This window comes from Pseudophryne corroboree, chromosome 8, assembly GCF_028390025.1.
Source record: "Pseudophryne corroboree isolate aPseCor3 chromosome 8, aPseCor3.hap2, whole genome shotgun sequence".
NCBI classification, from domain to species: Eukaryota; Metazoa; Chordata; class Amphibia; order Anura; family Myobatrachidae; genus Pseudophryne; species Pseudophryne corroboree.
The window spans coordinates 49,932,440-49,952,768 of record NC_086451.1 but is presented as its reverse complement, the minus strand read 5'-3'; the positions used below and the strand labels follow the sequence as shown (position 1 = coordinate 49,952,768).

The 20,329-nt window shown below is 48.1% G+C and overlaps 1 protein-coding gene across 4 annotated transcripts in view; it reads left to right on the top strand.

Annotated features, from left to right (window-relative positions):
• The window catches only part of APEX2 (apurinic/apyrimidinic endodeoxyribonuclease 2), a 64,096-nt gene that overhangs the window by 36,432 nt on the left and 7,335 nt on the right, over positions 1-20,329 (top strand). For all 4 annotated transcript variants that reach the window (XM_063936357.1, XM_063936355.1, XM_063936356.1 and 1 more), the window contains exons 3-6: positions 5,434-5,517; positions 5,962-6,142; positions 6,425-6,571; positions 6,650-6,719. In XM_063936357.1, coding sequence (XP_063792427.1) covers positions 5,434-5,517; positions 5,962-6,142; positions 6,425-6,571; positions 6,650-6,719 — 482 coding nt within the window. The remainder of the gene's footprint in view (positions 1-5,433; positions 5,518-5,961; positions 6,143-6,424; positions 6,572-6,649; positions 6,720-20,329) is intronic.

Genomic DNA, 20,329 nt, shown 5'->3' with positions numbered 1-20,329 from the left:
GTTCATTCCGGGAGTGGACAACTGGGAAGCAGACTTCCTCAGCAGACACGATCTCCACCCGGGGGAGTGGGGACTTCACCCAGAAGTCTTCCACATGATTGTAAACCGTTGGGAAAAACCAAAGGTGGACATGATGGCGTCTCGCCTCAACAAAAAACTGGACAGATATTGCTCCAGGTCAAGGGACCCTCAGGCAATAGCTGTGGACGCTCTGGTAACACCGTGGGTGTACCGGTCAGTGTATGTGTTCCCTCCTCTTCCTCTCATACCAAAAGTACTGAGAATCATAAGAAGTAGAGGAGTAAAGACTATACTCGTGGCTCCGGATTGGCCAAGAAGGACTTGGTACCCGGAAATTCAAGAGATGCTCACGGAAGAACCGTGGCCTCTACCTCTAAGACAGGACCTGCTCCAGCAGGGACCATGTCTGTTCCAAGACTTACCGCGGCTGCGTTTGACGGCATGGCGGTTGAACGCCGGATCCTGAAGGAAAAAGGCATTCCGGATGAAGTCATCCCTACCCTGATCAAAGCCAGGAAGGATGTAACCGTACAACATTATCACCGTATTTGGCGTAAATATGTTGCGTGGTGCGAGGCCAGGAAGGCCCCTACAGAGGAATTTCAACTGGGTCGATTCCTGCATTTCCTGCAAACAGGACTGTCTATGGGCCTCAAATTAGGGTCCATTAAGGTTCAAATTTCGGCCCTGTCGATATTCTTCCAAAAAGAACTAGCTTCTGTTCCTGAAGTTCAGACGTTTGTCAAGGGAGTACTGCATATACAGCCTCCTTTTGTGCCTCCAGTGGCACCTTGGGATCTCAATGTAGTTTTGGGATTCCTAAAATCACATTGGTTTGAACCACTCACCACTGTGGACTTGAAATATCTCGCATGGAAAGTGGTGATGCTGTTAGCCCTGGCTTCAGCCAGGCGTGTATCAGAATTGGCGGCTTTATCCTATAAAAGCCCGTACCTAATTTTTCATACGGACAGGGCAGAATTGAGGACTCGTCCTCAATTTCTACCTAAGGTGGTTTCAGCATTTCACTTAAACCAACCTATTGTGGTGCCTGCGGCTACTAGGGACTTGGAGGATTCCAAGTTGCTGGACGTAGTCAGGGCCCTGAAAATATATGTTTCCAGGACGGCTGGAGTCAGAAAATCGGACTCGCTGTTTATCCTGTATGCACCCAACAAGCTGGGTGCTCCTGCTTCTAAGCAGACGATTGCTCGTTGGATTTGTAGTACAATTCAGCTTGCACATTCTGTGGCAGGCCTGCCACAGCCAAAATCTGTAAAAGCCCATTCCACAAGGAAAGTGGGCTCATCTTGGGCGGCTGCCCGAGGGGTCTCGGCTTTACAACTTTGCCGAGCAGCTACTTGGTCAGGGGCAAACACGTTTGCTAAATTCTACAAATTTGATACCCTGGCTGAGGTGGACCTGGAGTTCTCTCATTCGGTGCTGCAGAGTCATCCGCACTCTCCCGCCCGTTTGGGAGCTTTGGTATAATCCCCATGGTCCTTTCGGAGTCCCCAGCATACACTAGGACGTTAGAGAAAATAAGAATTTACTTACCGATAATTCTATTTCTCATAGTCCGTAGTGGATGCTGGGCGCCCATCCCAAGTGCGGATTGTCTGCATTACTTGTACATAGTTATTGTTACAAAAATCGGGTTTTTGTTGTTGTGAGCCATCTTTTCAGAGGCTCCTTCTGTTATCATACTGTTAACTGGGTTCAGATCACAAGTTGTACGGTGTGATTGGTGTGGCTGGTATGAGTCTTACCCGGGATTCAAGATCCTTCCTTATTGTGTACGCTCGTCCGGGCACAGTATCTTAACTGAGGCTTGGAGGAGGGTCATAGGGGGAGGAGCCAGTGCACACCAGGTAGTCCTAAAGCTTTTTACTTTTGTGCCCAGTCTCCTGCGGAGCCGCTATTCCCCATGGTCCTTTCGGAGTCCCCAGCATCCACTACGGACTATGAGAAATAGAATTATCGGTAAGTAAATTCTTATTTTTAATTATCCCGTACTTGGACGATCTCCTAATAAAGGCGAGGCCCAGGGAGCAGTTACTGGTCGGAGTAGCACTATCTCGGGAAGTGCTACAACAGCATGGCTGGATTCTAAACATTCCAAAGTCACAACTGGTTCCTTCCATGCGCTTACTGTTCCTGGGGATGATTCTGGACACAGAACAGAAAAAAGTATTTCTCCCGCAGGAGAAAGCCAAGGAGCTGTCATCTCTAGTCAGAGACCTCCTAAAACCAAAAACGGGTATCGGTGCATCACTGCACACGAGTCCTGGGAAAAATGGTGGCTTCATACGAAGCAATTCCATTCGGCAGGTTCCATGCAAGGACCTTCCAGTGGGACCTCTTGGACAAGTGGTCGGGATCGCATCTTCAGATGCATCAACTGATAACCCTGTCTCCAAGGACCAGGGTGTCTCTACTGTGGTGGCTGCAGAGTGCTCATCTTCTAGAGGGCCGCAGATTCGGCATACAGGACTGGGTCCTGGTGACCACGGATGCCAGCCTTCGAGGCTGGGGCGCAGTCGCACAGGGAAGAAATTTCCAGGGACTTTGGTCAAGTCAGGAGTCGTCCCTACACATAAATATTCTGGAACTGAGGGCCATTTACAATGCCCTAAGTCAGGCAAGGCCCCTGCTTCAAAACCAGCCGGTTCTGATCCAGTCAGACAACATCACGGCAGTCGCCCATGTAAACCGTCAGGGCGGCACAAGAAGCAGGATGGCGAATGCAGAAGCCACAAGGATTCTCCGATGGGCGGAAAATCACGTACTAGCACTGTCAGCAGTGTTCATTCCGGGAGTGGACAACTGGGAAGCAGACTTCCTCAGCAGACACGACCTACACCCGGGAGAGTGGGGACTTCATCCAGAAGTCTTCCTACTGTTGGTAAACCGTTGGGAAAGGCCACAGGTGGACATGATGGCGTCCCGCCTCAACAAAAAGCTAAAGAGATATTGCGCCAGGTCAAGGGACCCTCAGGCGATAGCTGTGGACGCTCTAGTGACACCGTGGGTGTACCAGTCGGTTTATGTGTTCCCTCCTCTGCCTCTCATACCAAAGGTACTGAGAATAATGAGAAGGCGAGGAGTAAGAACGATACTCGTGGTTCCGGATTGGCCAAGAAGAGCTTGGTACCCAGAACTTCAAGAAATTATATCAGAGGACCCATGGCCTCTACCGCTCAGACAGGATCTGCTACAGCAGGGGCCCTGTCTGTTCCAAGACTTACCGCGGCTGCGTTTGACGGCATGGCGGTTGAATTCCGGATCCTAAAGGAAAAGGGCATTCCGGAGGAAGTCATTCCTACGCTGATAAAAGCCAGGAAAGAAGTAACCGCAAACCATTATCACCGTATTTGGCGAAAATATGTTGCGTGGTGTGAGGCTAGGAAGGCCCCTACAGAGGAATTTCAGCTGGGTCGTTTTCTGCACTTCCTACAATCGGGAGTGACTATGGGCCTAAAATTGGGTTCCATTAAGGTCCAGATTTCGGCTCTGGCGATTTTCTTCCAGAAAGAACTGGCTTCACTGCCTGAAGTTCAGACTTTTGTAAAAGGAGTGCTTCATATTCAGCCCCCTTTTGTGCCTCCTGTGGCACCTTGGGATCTCAATGTGGTGTTGAGTTTCCTAAAATCACATTGGTTTGAACCACTTAAAACTGTGGATCTGAAATATCTCACGTGGAAAGTGGTCATGTTATTGGCCTTGGCTTCGGCCAGGCGTGTGTCAGAATTGGCGGCTTTGTCATGTAAAAGCCCTTATCTGATTTTCCATATGGATAGGGCAGAATTGAGGACTCGTCCCCAGTTTCTCCCTAAGGTGGTATCCGCTTTTCACTTGAACCAGCCTATTGTGGTGCCTGCGGCTACTAGGGACTTGGAGGATTCCAAGTTACTGGACGTAGTCAGGGCCTTGAAAATTTATGTTTCCAGGACGGCTGGAGTCAGGAAAACTGACTCGCTTTTTATCCTGTATGCACCCAACAAAATAGGTGCTCCTGCTTCTAAGCAGACTATTGCTCGCTGGATTTGTAGCACAATTCAGCTGGCGCATTCTGCGGCTGGATTGCCGCATCCTAAATCAGTGAAAGCCCATTCCACGAGGAAGGTGGGCTCATCTTGGGCGGCTGCCCGAGGGGTCTCGGCTTTACAACTTTGCCGAGCTGCAACTTGGTCAGGGGCAAACACGTTTGCTAAATTCTACAAATTTGATATCCTGGCTGAGGAGGATCTTGAGTTCTCTCATTCGGTGCTGCAGAGTCATCCGCACTCTCCCGCCCGTTTGGGAGCTTTGGTATAATCCCCATGGTCCTTACGGAGTCCCCAGCATCCACTAGGACGTCAGAGAAAATAAGAATTTACTCACCGGTAATTCTATTTCTCGTAGTCCGTAGTGGATGCTGGGCGCCCATCCCAAGTGCGGATTGTCTGCAATACTTGTATATAGTTATTGCCTAACTAAAGGGTTATTGTTGAGCCATCTGTTGAGAGGCTCAGTTATATTTCATACTGTTAACTGGGTATAATATCACGAGTTGTACGGTGTAATTGGTGTGGCTGGTATGAGTCTTACCCGGGATTCAAAATCCTTCCTTATTGTGTCAGCTCTTCCGGGCACAGTATCCTAACTGAGGTCTGGAGGAGGGGCATAGAGGGAGGAGCCAGTGCACACCAGATAGTACCAAATCTTTCTTATAGAGTGCCCAGTCTCCTGCGGAGCCTGTCTATCCCCCATGGTCCTTACGGAGTCCCCAGCATCCACTACGGACTACGAGAAATAGAATTACCGGTGAGTAAATTCTTATTTTGTGTGTCTGTATAAAATGTATAACAAGAGAGATTGGCATCACATCGCTCAGAGGGGGTAATTCAGACCTAATCGCTAGGCTGCATTTTCGTACAGCGGGCAATCACGTCTAAACTGCACATGCGTATGCACCACAATGCGTAGGCGCGTCGCACGGGTACAAAGCGGATCGCCGCTCAGCGATGGGTTTGTACGAAGGATGCATTCGCACGGGCGATCGCAAGGAGATTGACAGGTAGAGGGCGTTTGTGGGTGTCAACTGACCGTTTTCTGGGAGTGGTTGGAAAAACGCAGGCGTGTCCAAGCGTATGCAGGGCGGATTCCTGACTTCAATTCCGGTCCCGGACAGGCTGAAGTGATCGCAGCGGCTGAGTAAGTCCTGGGCTGTGCAGAGACTGCACAAGATCTGTTTGTATAGCTTGGCTACACATGCGTTCTCACACTTGCACAGCTAAAATACACTCACCCTGTAGGCGGCGACTATCTGATCGCAGCACTGCAAAAATCGCCTGCTAGCGATCAGGTCTGAATTACTCCCAGAGACTGGTAAGTCTGATAACATTCCCCACTCATATTGCCTATGTTTAGGAGACCTGTTGGATGAGCCTACGGCCATAGTGGAAGGATATAACTCTTACTTCAGCTTCAGCCGTGTGAGAAGCGGATACTCGGGTAAGAAGTAACTGTGCCTAAGCACAACACACACATTGTTGACAGAATGTTTTCTATCTCCTTTATAACCAGCTATACTGTATATTCCTGCATGGATTTGGCCTAAAATGTTATTTGATCCTCAGTTAAGACCTAGTGATGGATGACGCGAGATTTTATTACTATGAAGTAAACACTTTAATCCAACATTGTCAGCGCATTGCGCTTTGTGCTGTATTATAGTCACTTTAAATGTCTAGGTCAAAGCCGCCAAGTTTGGTAAATCTAGCCCCTAGTCACTGTTGTATGGCGGGATCCTGGTGCACCTATAAGGGAGGGGTAGGGTAGTGGCAGGATTTACCGGCCCTTGTCGTGATTTAAACCGTCGGCAACTCATACTCAACCCTTTGTGACAGCTGAGGCGTTACCCAGAAAACACCCCTTTCTGTTCTTTTTGTTTTGTAGGTGTTGCCACATTCTGTAAAAACAGCACCATTCCGCAAGCAGCAGAGGAGGGGCTCTCGGGGCAGCTGATCAACCGGAAGGGGACCGTTGGCTGCTATGGCAGCACGCAGGAGTTCTTGGAAGAGGAGCTGCTGTCTTTGGACCAAGAGGGAAGAGCCGTGATCACACAGCACAGAATCCTGTAGGACCATTGTCTCACCTTCTGCTTTGTGCGATATCACGTCACAGACTTTATTTACCAGCTAGTCTCAATCATGGTAACAGTGGCTGTGAGGTGTCATGGAGGGCTTAGTGAAAGCAGTGCGTTTTCCTGTGATCTGCAATATGCGGAGAGAAATGTCCCTTTACGCTTACGTTTATTGAGGAACATTCATTGTAATAATAATTTGCTTGAATTAATTATTAATTTTAAAAAAACTAATCCTTTTTAAATTGTAATATTGCAGTCGCTGCTGTGTTTCAGCACATCTGATGGTAAGGAGGACACGCTGACGGTGATTAACGTTTACTGCCCCCGCGCGGACCCCGAGAAGCCTGAGCGCAAGGTCTACAAGCTGCGTTTTTATCATTTGCTCCAGATAAGGGCAGAAAGCATTTTGCGGAACGGCGGGTGAGTACAGGGGCTGGATGGGATTGCATGTCTCATGTGCAATAATGCTGAATGTGTTCTAATGCTCTCATGTTTCAGCCATGTGATTATATTGGGCGACGTGAACACCTCACACAGACCTATAGACCTCTGCGACTCAGTTGATCCGGTGAGTCCCAAATCTGCTTCATAACTCTCACAGCTTATCTGTCCGGGGGTGTGCACGTCTCCTGCTTATACGTAACGGGACAGTAATACAAATAATCTCCCTGTCCCAAATGCTGATGACCTGATCCAGCTGTACTGAGGAGCCCTGTGATGGCAACACGGTTACTCCCTCGTCCCCCAACACATCTCTGCTCCCTTGTAAACCACAGGCGGTGTGACAATGTGCGTCTCTCCTGGGTCATTCGGGTATCTGTATATTCGCAGTAGGCATCTTATGCTGTAGTCTCTGCAACGGGCTCCTTAAGAGTCGCAGCATAATAAAAAAAAAAAAAAACATTTGGTTTAAACAAACCAACCCTATATAATGTTTTGTTGATCTGAGAATGACAGCATGGTCATATTGTCTACAAAATAGTGCGTTGCGGTTCAGCAGCTTCACTTACCGGGTAGCGGATCTTTGGCAGTGTCTTCAGGGTCTAGCAGTCTGGTGATCAAGACTTCCTGGTGTCAAGGATCAGTTCTGACGGCAAGTAGCCTTGACCCTCCCCTCCTGTAGCCTAAACATAATCACCCCTTAGTGCCTGATCATTATCTTCCCTTCCCGTAGCCTAAAAGTAACCCCCCGCTCTGCAGAGTGTCCACATTCTACAGATGGCCACATAATTCTGTGCTGACATCTCATCAGTCCAGAGAAAGTTGTTAGTGCAAAAACCTCCTAACAAATATACTAATCGACTAAATTACCCAGAATCCATAAAAAGAATAATCTGCAGTAATAACAAAAAATAAGATTTTACTTACCGGTAAATCTATTTCTCGTAGTCCGTAGTGGATGCTGGGGACTCCGTAAGGACCATGGGGAATAGACGGGCTCCGCAGGAGCCATGGGCACTTTAAGAAAGAATTTAGATTCTGGTGTGCTCTTGCTCCTCCCTCTATGTCCCTCCTCCAGACCTCAGTTAGATAAACTGTGCCCGGAAGAGCTTACAGTACAAGGAAAGGATTTTGGAAATCCAGGGCAAGACTCATACCAGCCACACCAATCACACCGTAGAACTTGTGATAAACTTACCCAGTCAACAGTATGAACAACAACAGAGCATCAGTTCAACCCTGATGCAACAATAACATAGCCCTTATTGCAGCAATAACTATATACAAGTATTGCAGAAGAAATCCGCACTTGGGACGGGCGCCCAGCATCCACTACGGACTACGAGAAATCGATTTACCGGTAAGTATAATCTTATTTTCTCTAACGGCCTAGTGGATGCTGGGGACTCCGTAAGGACCATGGGGATTATACCAAAGCTCCCAAACGGGCGGGAGAGTGCGGACGACTCTGCAGCACCGATTGAGCAAACAATAGGTCCTCATCAGCCAGAGTATCAAACTTGTAGAACTTCGCAAAAGTGTTTGAACCTGACCAAGTAGCAGCTCGGCATAGTTGTAATGCCGAGACCCCTCGGGCAGCCGCCCAAGAAGAGCCCACCTTCCTAGTGGAATGGGCTTTAACTGATTTTGGCAGCGGCAATCCTGCCGCAGAATGAGCCTGCTGAATCGTGTTACAGATCCAGCGAGCAATAGTTTGCTTTGAAGCAGGAGTACCCAGCTTGTTGGATGCATACAGGATAAACAGCGACTCCGTTTTCCTGACTCTACCCGTTCTGGCTACATAAACCTTCAAAGCCCTGACCACATCCAGTAACTCGGAATCCTCCAAGTCACGAGTAGCCACAGGCACCACAATAGGTTGGTTCATATGAAAAGATGACACCACTTTTGGCAGAAATTGTGGACGGGTCCGCCATTCTGCTCTATCCATATGGAAAACCAGATAGGGTCTTTTATGTGACAAAGCAGCTAAATCTGACACACGCCTAGCCGAAGCCAAGGCTAATAGCATGACCACCTTCCACGTGAGATATTTTAACTCCACCGTTTTTAGTGGTTCGAACCAGTGTGATTTCAGGAAACTTAACACCACGTTAAGATCCCAAGGTGCCACTGGAGGCACAAAAGGAGGCTGAATATGCAGCACTCCCTTTACAATGTCTGAACTTCTGGTAGAGAAGCCAACTCTTTTTGAAAGAAAATGGATAGGGCCGAAATCTGGACCTTAATGGAGCCCAATTTTAGGCCCAAATTCACTCCTGACTGTAGGAAGTGAAGGAAACGGCCCAGCTGGAATTCCTCTGTAGGAGCATTCCTGGCCTCACACCAAGAAACATATTTTCGCCATATACGGTGATAATGTTTAGCTGTCACGTCCTTCCTAGCCTTTATCAGCGTAGGAATGACCTCGCCTGGAATGCCCTTTTCTGCTAGGATCCGGCGTTCAACCGCCATGCCGTCAAACGCAGCCGCGGTAAGACTTGGAACAGACAGGGCCCCTGTTGCAACAGGTCCTGTCTTAGAGGAAGAGGCCACGGGTCCTCTGAGCATTTCTTGCAGATCTGGATACCAGGTCCTTCGTGGCCAATCTGGAACAATGAGGATTGTTCTCACTCCTCCTTTTCTTATTATCCTCAGCACCTTGGGAATGAGAGGAAGAGGAGGAAATACATAGACCGACTGGAACACCCACGGTGTCACCTGGGCGTCTACCGCTATTGCCTGAGGGTCTCTTGACCTGGCGCAATACCTCTGTAGTTTTTTGTTGAGGCGGGGTGCCATCATGTCCACCTGTGGCAGTTCCCACCGATATGTGATCTGTGTGAAGACTTCCTGATGAAGTCCCCACTCTCCCGGGTGGAGGTCGTGTCTGCTGAGGAAGTCTGCTTCCCAGTTGTCCACTCCCGGGATGAACACTGCTGACAGAGCGCTTACGTGATTCTCCGCCCAGCGAAGAATTCTGGTGGTTTCTGCCATCCCCACTCTTCTCCTTGTGCTGCCTTGGCGGTTCACCTGAGCCACTGCGGTGATGTTGTCTGACTGAATCAGAACCGGTTGGTCGCGAAGCAAGTGCTCCGCTTGACGTAGGGCGTTGTATACGGCCCTTAGTTCCAGGATGTTGATGTGAAGGCAAGTCTCTTGACTTGACCACAGACCTTGGAAATTTCTTCCCTGTGTGACTGCTCCCCACCCTCGGAGGCTTGCGTCCGTGGTCACCAGGACCCAGTCCTGAATTCCGAATCAGCGTCCCTCTAGAAGGTGAGAACTCTGTAGCCACCACAGGAGTGACACCCTGGCCCTGGGGGACAGGGTGATTAACCGATGCATCTGAAGATGTGATCCGGACCACTTGTCCAGTAAGTCCCATTGGAAGGTCCTCGCATGGAACCTGCCGAAGGGAATGGCCTCGTATGATGCCACCATCCTTCCCAGGACTCGAGTGCAGTGATGCACTGACACCTGTTTTGGTTTTAATAGATTCCTGACCAGTGTCATGAGCTCCTGGGCTCTCTCTATCGGGAGATAAACCCTTTTCTGGTCTGTGTCTAGAATCATGCCTAGGAAAGGCAGATGAGCCGTAGGAACCAACTGCGACTTTGAAATATATAGAATCCAGCCGTGTTGCCGTTACACTTCCAGAGAAAGTGATACGCTGTTCAGCAACTGCTCTCTTGATCTCGCTTTTATGAGGAGATCGTCCAAGTACGGGATAATTGTGACACCTTGCTTCCGCAGGAGCACCATCATTTCCGCCATTAATTTGGTGAAGATTCTCGGGGCCGTGGAGAGACCAAAAGGCAACGTCTGAAATTGGTAATGACAATCCTGTACCGCAAATCTGAGGTATGCCTGATGAGGTGGATAAATGGGGACATGAAGGTATGCATCCTTTATGTCCAGAGACACCATAAAATCTCCCCCTTTCAGGCTTGCGATGACCGCTCTTAGCGATTCCATCTTGAACTTGAACCTTTTCAGGTATATGTTCAGGGATTTTAAATTCAATATGGGTCTGACCGAACCGTCCGGTTTCGGGACTACAACATGGCCGAATAATAACCCCCTCCTTGTTGAAGGAGGGGAACCTTGACCACCACCTGTTGAAGATACAATTTGTGAATTGCAGTTAACACTATTTCCCTCGTGGGGGGAAGCCGGCAGGGCCGTCGGTGAGGGGGCATCTCCTCAAGGTCCAGCTTGTATCCCTGAGACACAATATCTATTGCCCAGGGATCCAACAGGGAGTGAACCCACTTGTGGCTGAACTTACGAAGACGTGCCCCCACCGGGCCTAGCTCCGCCTGTGGAGCCCCAGCGACATGCGGTGGATTTTGTAGAGGCCGGGGAGGACTTCTGTTCCTGGGAACTAGCTGTGTTGTGCAGCTACTTTCCTCTGCCTCTGGCAAGAAAGGACGCACCTCGGACTTTCTTGTTTCTTTGTGTTCGAAAGGCTGCATTTGATAATGTCGTGCTTTCCTAGGCTGTGCAGGAATATAAGGCAAAAGATCAGAATTACCAGCTATAGCTGTGGAGACCAGGTCCGAGATCCCTTCTCCACACAATCCTCAGCCTTCCATATGCCTCTTAAGTCGGCATCAGCTGTCCATTGCATATTCTACAGGACACGTCAAGCAGAAATCGACATAGCGTTGACTCTAGAACCCAGTAGATTAATGTCTCTGGGCATGTTTTATATATAAATCTCTTAAGACAGCATCTTTAATATATATATCTCTATATATATATATATATATATATATATATATATATCTCTATATATCTCTATATCTCTCTCTCTCTCTCTCTCTCTCTCTCTCTCTCTCTCTCTCTCTATATATATATATATATATATATATATATATATATATATATATATATACACACATATACATACTAGGGTCTCAGTCTCTGCTGATAAGGTACATGTCCACGCTGCTACAGCGCTATAAACCCATACCGACACAATCGCCGGTCTGAGTAGTGTACCAGAATGTGCACGCTATCTGCAGGATCCCTGAGGATAGCTGTTAAGTCAGGGCTACCTTTTGGGCAAACGTGACACCCTAGGGGTAGATTCCCATCGTATCCTGGCCCTAGTAGGGAAAGGATACTCCCTGAGAATTCTTTGTGGGAAACTGCAGTCTTTTGTCTGGAGATTCCCGCTCTTTTTCATCATGAGAGGAGGGAAATTTACCTCAGCTTTCTTCCCCTTAAACATGTGTACCCTTGTGTCAGGGACAGATGAGTCATCAGTGATATGCAAATCATCTTTTACAGGTTGAGTATCCCTTATCCAAAATGCTTGGGACCAGAGGAATTTTGGATATCGGATTTTTCCGTATTTTCAAATAATTGCATACCATAATGAGATATCATGGTGATGGGACCTAAGTCTAAGCACAGAATGCATTTATGTCACATATACACCCAGCCTGAAGGTAATTTTAGCCAATATTTTTTATAACTTTGTGCATTAAACAAAGTGCGTGTACATTCACACAATTCATTTATGTTTCATATATACCTTATACACATCATACACACAGCCTGAAGGTCATTTAATACAATATTTTTTAATAACTTTGAGTATTAAACAAAGTTTGTGTACATTGAGCCATCAAAAAACAAAGGTTTCACTATCTCACTCAAAAAAGTCCGTATTTCGGAATATTCCGTACTTCGGAATATTTGGATATGGGATACTCAACCTGTATTACAATAATCATATATTGAATACTTTTCTGCCATTTTGGCTGTAACTTTGCATTATCGTAGTCGACACTGGAGTCAGACTCCGTGTCGATAACAGTGTCTATTATTTTGGATAGTGATCATTGAGAGACTCTGAAGGTCTCTGCGACATAGGGACAGACATGGGTAGATTCCCTGTCTGTTCTCTAATCTTTTGTGCAATAAATTCACCTTAGCACTTAATTACACATATCCAAACAGGTGTCGGCGTTGTCGACTGAGACACCATCACACACATTTGCTCCATCTCCTCCTTAGGGGAGCCTTTTACCTCAGACATGTCGACACACACGTACCGACACATCACACACTCAGGGAATGCTCATCTGAAGACAATTCCCCCATAAGGCCCTTTTGGAGAGACAGAGAAGAGAGTATGCCAGCACACACCCCAGCGCTATTAACCCAGGAATAACACAGTAACTTAATGTTAACCCAGTAGCTGCTGTTTATATTGATTTTTGCGCCTAATTATGTGCCCCCCCTCTCTTTTTACCCTCTTCTACCGTGTAACTGCAGGGGAGAGGCTGGGGAGCTTCCTCTCAGCGGTGATGTGGAGAAAAAACATGGCGCTGGTGAGTGCTGAGGAAGAAGCCCCGCCCCCTCGACGGCGGGCTTCTGTCCCGCTTAAATATACATTTACTTGGCGGGGGCTCGTACATATATACAGTGCCCAACTGTATATATGCTAAACTTTTGCCAAAGAGGTCCCAATTGCTGCCCAGGGCGCCCCCCCCTGCACCCTGCACCCTTACAGTGACCGGAGTATGTGAGGTGTGTGTGGGAGCAATGGCGAACAGGTGCAGTGCTGTGCGCTACCTCAGTGAAGACAGGAGTCTTCTGCCGCCGATTTCGAAGTCTTCTTGCTTCTTATGCTCACCCGGCTTCTGTCTTCCGGCTCTGCGAGGGGGACGGCGGCGCGGCTCTGGGATCGGACGACGAGGGTGAGATCCTGTGTACGATCCCTCTGGAGCTAATGGTGTCCAGTAGCCTAAGAAGCAGGACCTATCTTCAGAGAGTAGGGCTGCTTCTCTCCCCTCAGTCCCACGATGCAGGGAGTCTGTTGCCAGCAGAGCTCCCTGAAAATAAAAAACCTAACAAAATACTTTCTTACAGCAAGCTCAGGAGAGCTCACTGAACAGCATTCAGCTCCTCCGGGCACAGAATCAAACTGAGGTCTGGAGGAGGGACATAGAGGGAGGAGCCAGAGCACACCAGAATCTAAGTTCTTTCTTAAAGTGCCCATGTCTCCTGCAGAGCCCGTCTATTCCCCATGGTCCTTACGGAGTCCCCAGCATCCACTAGGACGTTAGAGAAATACATTTAGATGTAGGATCTCTTTCTCTTCTATCTTTGTCTCTGTCTGATCCTCCTCCTTTCTTCTCTCTTTACGGCCTGCACACCGCTCTCTTCCCAAGCGCCTTCCTTCCCTCTTTTTTTCCCCCTTTTCTTTACCACAAAACTATTCGGGATTGTATCGCGTCCCGACCGCTGGTCACCATACCGACCCCCGGGATTCCGGCACTGAGATGCCCAACAGGGGGGCGAGCGCAAGAACGTCCCTTTTGGGCTCACTGCGCTCGCCACAGGTTCTGTTCCCACTTTGTGGGTGTTCTTGGACACCCACAAGTTGGAATAGTCCCTGTTAGTCGGCATGCCAACTGTAGGGATTGTGAGGGGGCGGGATGTAGGTGCCGGTATTGTGCCGGCGGTCACATAACTACATCCCAGCTGATCACTGTACTGTAATTAATTAATTTATGTTTTGATTACTATTGACTGTTAAATTCTTGCTTATTATTTTCTTTTCTCTGTAAAGTGTTTTTAATTAATTGTGATCTTTCACTACAGCTTATATTTAAAAAAATAAATCTACATTTATTAAACAAGTATATAGACTACATTTATCAAACAAGTATATAAATCTACATTTATCAAACAAGTATATAGACTAAAAACAATATGAAATCTAAAAGTCAAATATTATTACTGGCAGTCAGTGATGTCACAAGGAAGAGACAGGCAGTGCTGATGTTATATACATGGTGATGTCACAAGGGAGAGACAGGCAGTGCTGATGTTATATACATGGTGATGTCACAAGGGAGAGACAGGCAGTGTATTGTGCTGATGTTATATACATGGTGATGTCACAAGGGAGAGACAGGCAGTGTATTGTGCTGATGTTATATACATGGTGGTGATGTCACAAGGAAGAGACAGGCAGTGCTGATGTTATATACATGGTGATGTCACAAGGGAGAGACAGGCAGTGTATTGTGCTGATGTTATATACATGGTGGTGATGTCACAAGGAAGAGACAGGCAGTGTACTGTGCTGATGTTATATACATGGTGATGTCACAAGGGAGAGACAGGCATTGCTGATGTTATATACATGGTGATGTCACAAGGGAGAGACAGGTAGTGTATTGTGCTGATATATACATGGTGGTGATGTCACAAGGAAGAGACAGGCAGTGTACTGTGCTGATGTTATATACATGGTGATGATGTCACAAGGGAGAGACAGGTAGTGTATTGTGCTGATGTTATATACATGGTGGTTATGTCACAAGGGAGAGACAGGTAGTGTATTGTGCTGATGTTATATACATGGTGGTGATGTCACAAGGGAGAGACAGGCAGTGTATTGTGCTGATGTTATATACATGGTGGTGATGTCACAAGGAAGAGACAGGTAGTGTATTGTGCTGATGTTATATACATGGTGGTGATGTCACAAGGGAGAGACAGGTAGTGTATTGTGCTGATGTTATTTATATACATGGTGGTGATGTCACAAGGGAGAGACAGGTAGTGTATTGTGCTGATGTTATATACATGGTGGTGAGGTCACAAGGGAGAGACAGGTAGTGTATTGTGCTGATGTTATACGCATGGCGGTGATGTCACAAGGGAGGGACAGGTAGTGCCTAGTGCTGATGTCATATGCATGGTGGTGATGTCACAAGGGAGAGACAGGTAGTGCTTAGTGCAGATGTTATATACATGGTGGTGATGTCACAAGGGAGAGACAGGTAGTGTATTGTGCTGATGTTATATACATGGTGGTTATGTCACAAGGGAGAGACAGGTAGTGTATTGTGCTGATGTTATATACATGGTGGTGATGTCACAAGGGAGAGACAGGTAGTGTATTGTGCTGATGTTATATACATGGTGGTGATGTCACAAGGGAGAGACAGGTAGTGTATTGTGCTGATGTTATACGCATGGCGGTGATGTCACAAGGGAGAGACAGGTAGTGCTTAGTGCTGATGTCATATGCATGGTGGTGATGTCACAAGGGAGAGACAGGTAGTGTATTGTGCAGATGTTAGATGCATGGTGGTGATGTCACAAGGGAGAGACAGGTAGTGTATTGTGCAGATGTTAGATGCATGGTGGTGATGTCACAAGGGAGAGACAGGTAGTGTATTGTGCTGGTGTTATATGCATGGCAGTGATGTCACAAGGGAGAGACAGGCAGTGTATTGTGCTGATGTTATATACATGGTGGTGATGTCACAAGGAAGAGACAGGCAGTGTACTGTGCTGATGTTATATACATGGTGGTGATGTCACAAGGGAGAGACAGGTAGTGTATTGTGCTGATGTTATATACATGGTGGTTATGTCACAAGGGAGAGACAGGTAGTGTATTGTGCTGATGTTATATACATGGTGGTGATGTCACAAGGGAGAGACAGGTAGTGCTTAGTGCAGATGTTATATGCATGGTGGTGATGTCACAAGGGAGAGACAGGTAGTGTATTGTGCTGATGTTATATACATGGTGATGTCACAAGGGAGAGACAGGTAGTGTATTGTGCTGATGTTATATACATGGTGGTGATGTCACAAGGAAGAGACAGGCAGTGCTGATGTTATATATATGGTGATGTCACAAGGGAGAGACAGGTAGTGTATTGTGCTGATGTTATATACATGGTGGTTATGTCACAAGGGAGAGACAGGTAGTGTATTGTGCTGATGTTATGTACATGGTGGTGATGTCACAATGGAGAGACAGGTAGTGTATTGTGCTGATGTTATACGCATGGCGGTGATGTCACAAGGGAGAGACAGGTAGTGCTTAGTGCTGATGTCATATGCATGGTGGTGATGTCACAAGGGAGAGACAGGTAGTGCTTAGTGCAGATGTTAGATCAGGGGTGGGCAATTATTTCATCTGAGGGGCCACTTGACACTTTCCTGTCAGTATTCGAGGGTCGCACACAAAATAGCAGCTCCCCCACGTGCCAAAAATATAGGGACGTGGCTTCATGGGGAAGGGGTGTGGCCAAAAAATAATACAGATTCATATTCGGCTGTACAATAGTCTCCATTATTCAAATTATGCCACACAGTAGCGCCACTTACACACATTACTCCAGGTAGAGCCCCTCTTTTACACATTACAGCAGGTAGAGTCCCCTTTCACACATTACGGAAGGTAGAGCCCCCTTTTACACATTACGGCAGGTAGCGTCCCCTTTTACACATTAACATTTTATTTGGGATAATCATTGCACAGCAAGCAAATTATCCAGTGTCTTATGGCCCCTGATGAAAGGTGTGACACAGTGACAGAACACGGGGGGTGGAACACGGTGATGGAACACAGGGGGTGACGCGGTGACAGAACACGGGGGGCTTGACACTGACAGAACACGGGGGTGGGCCACGGTGATGGAACACAGGGGGTGACACGGTGACAGAATATGGGCGGGTGACATGGTGACAGAACACGGGGGGGTGACACAGTGACAGAACACGGGGGGGTGACACGGTGACAGAACACGGGGGGGTGACACAGTGACAGAACACGGGAGGTGACACGGTAACAACACGGCGGGGTGACTTAGTGACAGAACATGGGGGTGACACGGTGACCGAACACAGGGGGGTGACACAGTGACAGAACATGGGGGGGTAACACGATGACAGAACGCGGGGGTGTGTGACATGGTGACAGAACGCGGGGGGACTGACTCAGTGGCAGAACACGGGGGTGACACACTGACAGAACGTGGGGGGTGACAGGACACGGTGACAGAACACGGGAGGTGACACGGTAACAACACGGGGGGGGGGTGACTTAGTGACAGAACACGGGGAAGTGACACGGTTAAAGAATCCGGGGGGGAGGGTTGGGGGTGGTACAGCGAGCGTTAAAGATCTCCCCCCTAAACTAAAAACAGTCTGACGCCACTGCCCGCACACACAAACATATACACACTCCCCGAAACATGTTGGCCGAATAAAGTACCTTTTTACATGTTGAGAAGTCTGTCTGAGTGCCGCCCTCACCACCCTGCTTATATATATATATATATATATATATATATTTCTCTATCGTCCTAGTGGATGCTGGGGTTCCTGAAAGGACCATGGGGAATAGCGGCTCCGCAGGAGACAGGGCACAAAAAGTAAAGCTTTTTCCGATCAGGTGGTGTGCACTGGCTCCTCCCCCTATGACCCTCCTCCAGACTCCAGTTAGATTTTTGTGCCCGGCCGAGAAGGGTGCAATCTAGGTGGCTCTCCTAAAGAGCTGCTTAGAAAAAGTTTAGCTAGGTTTTTTATTTTACAGTGATTCCTGCTGGCAACAGGATCACTGCAGCGAGGGACTGAGGGGAGAAGGAGTCAACTCACCTGCGTGCAGGATGGATTGGCTTCTTGGCTACTGGACATCAAGCTCCAGAGGGACGATCACGGGTACAGCCTGGATGGTCACCGGAGCCACGCCGCCGGCCCCCTTGCAGATGCTGAAGACAGAAGAGGTCCAGAATCGGCGGCTGAAGACTCCTGCAGTCTTCAAAAGGTAGCGCACAGCACTGCAGCTGTGCGCCATTTTCCTCTCAGCACACTTCACACGGCAGTCACTGAGGGTGCAGGGCGCTGGGAGGGGGGCGCCCTGGGAGGCAAAATGATTACCTATAAAGGCTAAAAATACCTCACATATAGCCCTAGAGGCTATATGGAGATATTTAACCCCTGCCTAATTTCTCTAAATAGCGGGAGACGAGCCCGCCAGAAAAGGGGCGGGGCCTATCTCCTCAGCACACGGCGCCATTTCCTCTCACAGTTCCGCTGGTCAGGACGGCTCCCAAGTCTCTCCCCTGCACTGCACTACAGAAACAGGGTAAAACAGAGAGGGGGGGGCACATTTATGGCGATAATTTGATATAACAAAGCAGCTATAAGGGAGCACTTATTATAAGGCTATCCCTGATATATATATAGCGCTTTTGGTGTGTGCTGGCAAACTCTCCCTCTGTCTCCCCAAAGGGCTAGTGGGTCCTGTCTTCGTTAGGAGCATTCCCTGTGTGTCTGCTGTGTGTCGGTACGTGTGTGTCGACATGTATGAGGACGATATTGGTGTGGAGGCGGAGCAATTGCCAAATATGAGGATGTCACCCCCTAGGGAGTCGACACCGGAATGGATGCCTTTATTTATGGAACTACGGGATAGTGTCAACACGCTAAAGCAGTCGTTTGACGACATGAGGCGGCCGGACAATCAATTAGTGCCTGTCCAGGCGACTCAAACACCGTCAGGGGCTGTGAAACGCCCTTTGCCTCAGTCGGTCGACACAGACCCAGACACAGGCGATGACTCCAGTGGTGACGGTGACGAATCAACCGTATTTTCCAGTAGGGCCACACGTTATATGATTTTGGCAATGAAGGAGGCGTTACATTTAGCTGATACTACAGGTACCACTAAACAGGGTATTATGTGGGGTATGAAAAAACTACCTATAGTTTTTCCTGAATCAGAAGAATTAAATGACGTGTGTAATGAAGCGTGGGTTGCCCCTGATAAAACACTGATAATTTCAAAGAAATTATTGGCATTATACCCTTTCCCGCCAGAGGTTAGGGAGCGCTGGGAAACACCTTCTAGGGTGGACAAGGCGCTAACACGCTTATCTAAACAAGTGGCGTTACCCTCTCCTGAGACGGCCGCACTTAAAGATCCATCAGATAGGAGGATGGAAAATATCCAAAAAAGTATATACACACATGCAGGTGTTATACTACGACCAGCTGTAGCGACTGCCTGGATGGGCAGTGCTGGGGTAGTTTGGTCAGAGTCCCTGATTGAAAATATTGATACCCTGGACAGGGACAATATTTTACTGTCGTTAGAACAAATAAAGGATGCATTTCTTTACATGCGTGATGCACAGAGGGATATCTGCACACTGGCATCACGGGTAAGTGCTATGTCCATTTCGGCCAGAAGAGCTTTATGGACGCGACAGTGGTCAGGTGATGCTGATTCAAAACGGCATATGGAAGTTTTGCCGTATAAAGGGGAGGAGTTATTTGGAGTCGGTCTATCAGATTTGGTGGCCACGGCTACAGCCGGGAAATCCACCTTTCTACCTCAAGTCACTCCCCCACAGAAAAAGGCACCGACTTTTCAACCGCAGCCCTTTCGTTCCTTTAAAAATAAGAGAGCAAAGGGCTATTCATATCTGCCACGAGGCAAAGGTCGAGGGAAGAGACAGCAACACGCAGCTCCTTCCCAGGAACAGAAGCCCTCCCCGGCTTCTACAAAAGCCTCAGCATGACGCTGGGGCTCCTCAAGCGGACTCGGGGATGGTGGGCGGTCGTCTCAAAAATTACAGCGCGCAGTGGGCTCACTCGCAGGTAGATCCCTGGATCCTGCAGATAATATCTCAAGGGTACAGGTTGGAATTAGAGACGGATCCACCTCGCCGTTTCCTAAAGTCTGCTTTACCAACGTCCCCCTCCGAAAGGGAGACGGTTTTGGAAGCCATTCACAAGCTGTACTCTCAGCAGGTGATAGTCAAGGTACCTCTTCTACAACAAGGGAAGGGGTATTATTCCACTCTTTTTGTGGTACCGAAGCCGGATGGCTCGGTAAGGCCTATTCTAAATCTGAAGTCCTTGAACCTGTACATAAAGAAGTTCAAGTTCAAAATGGAG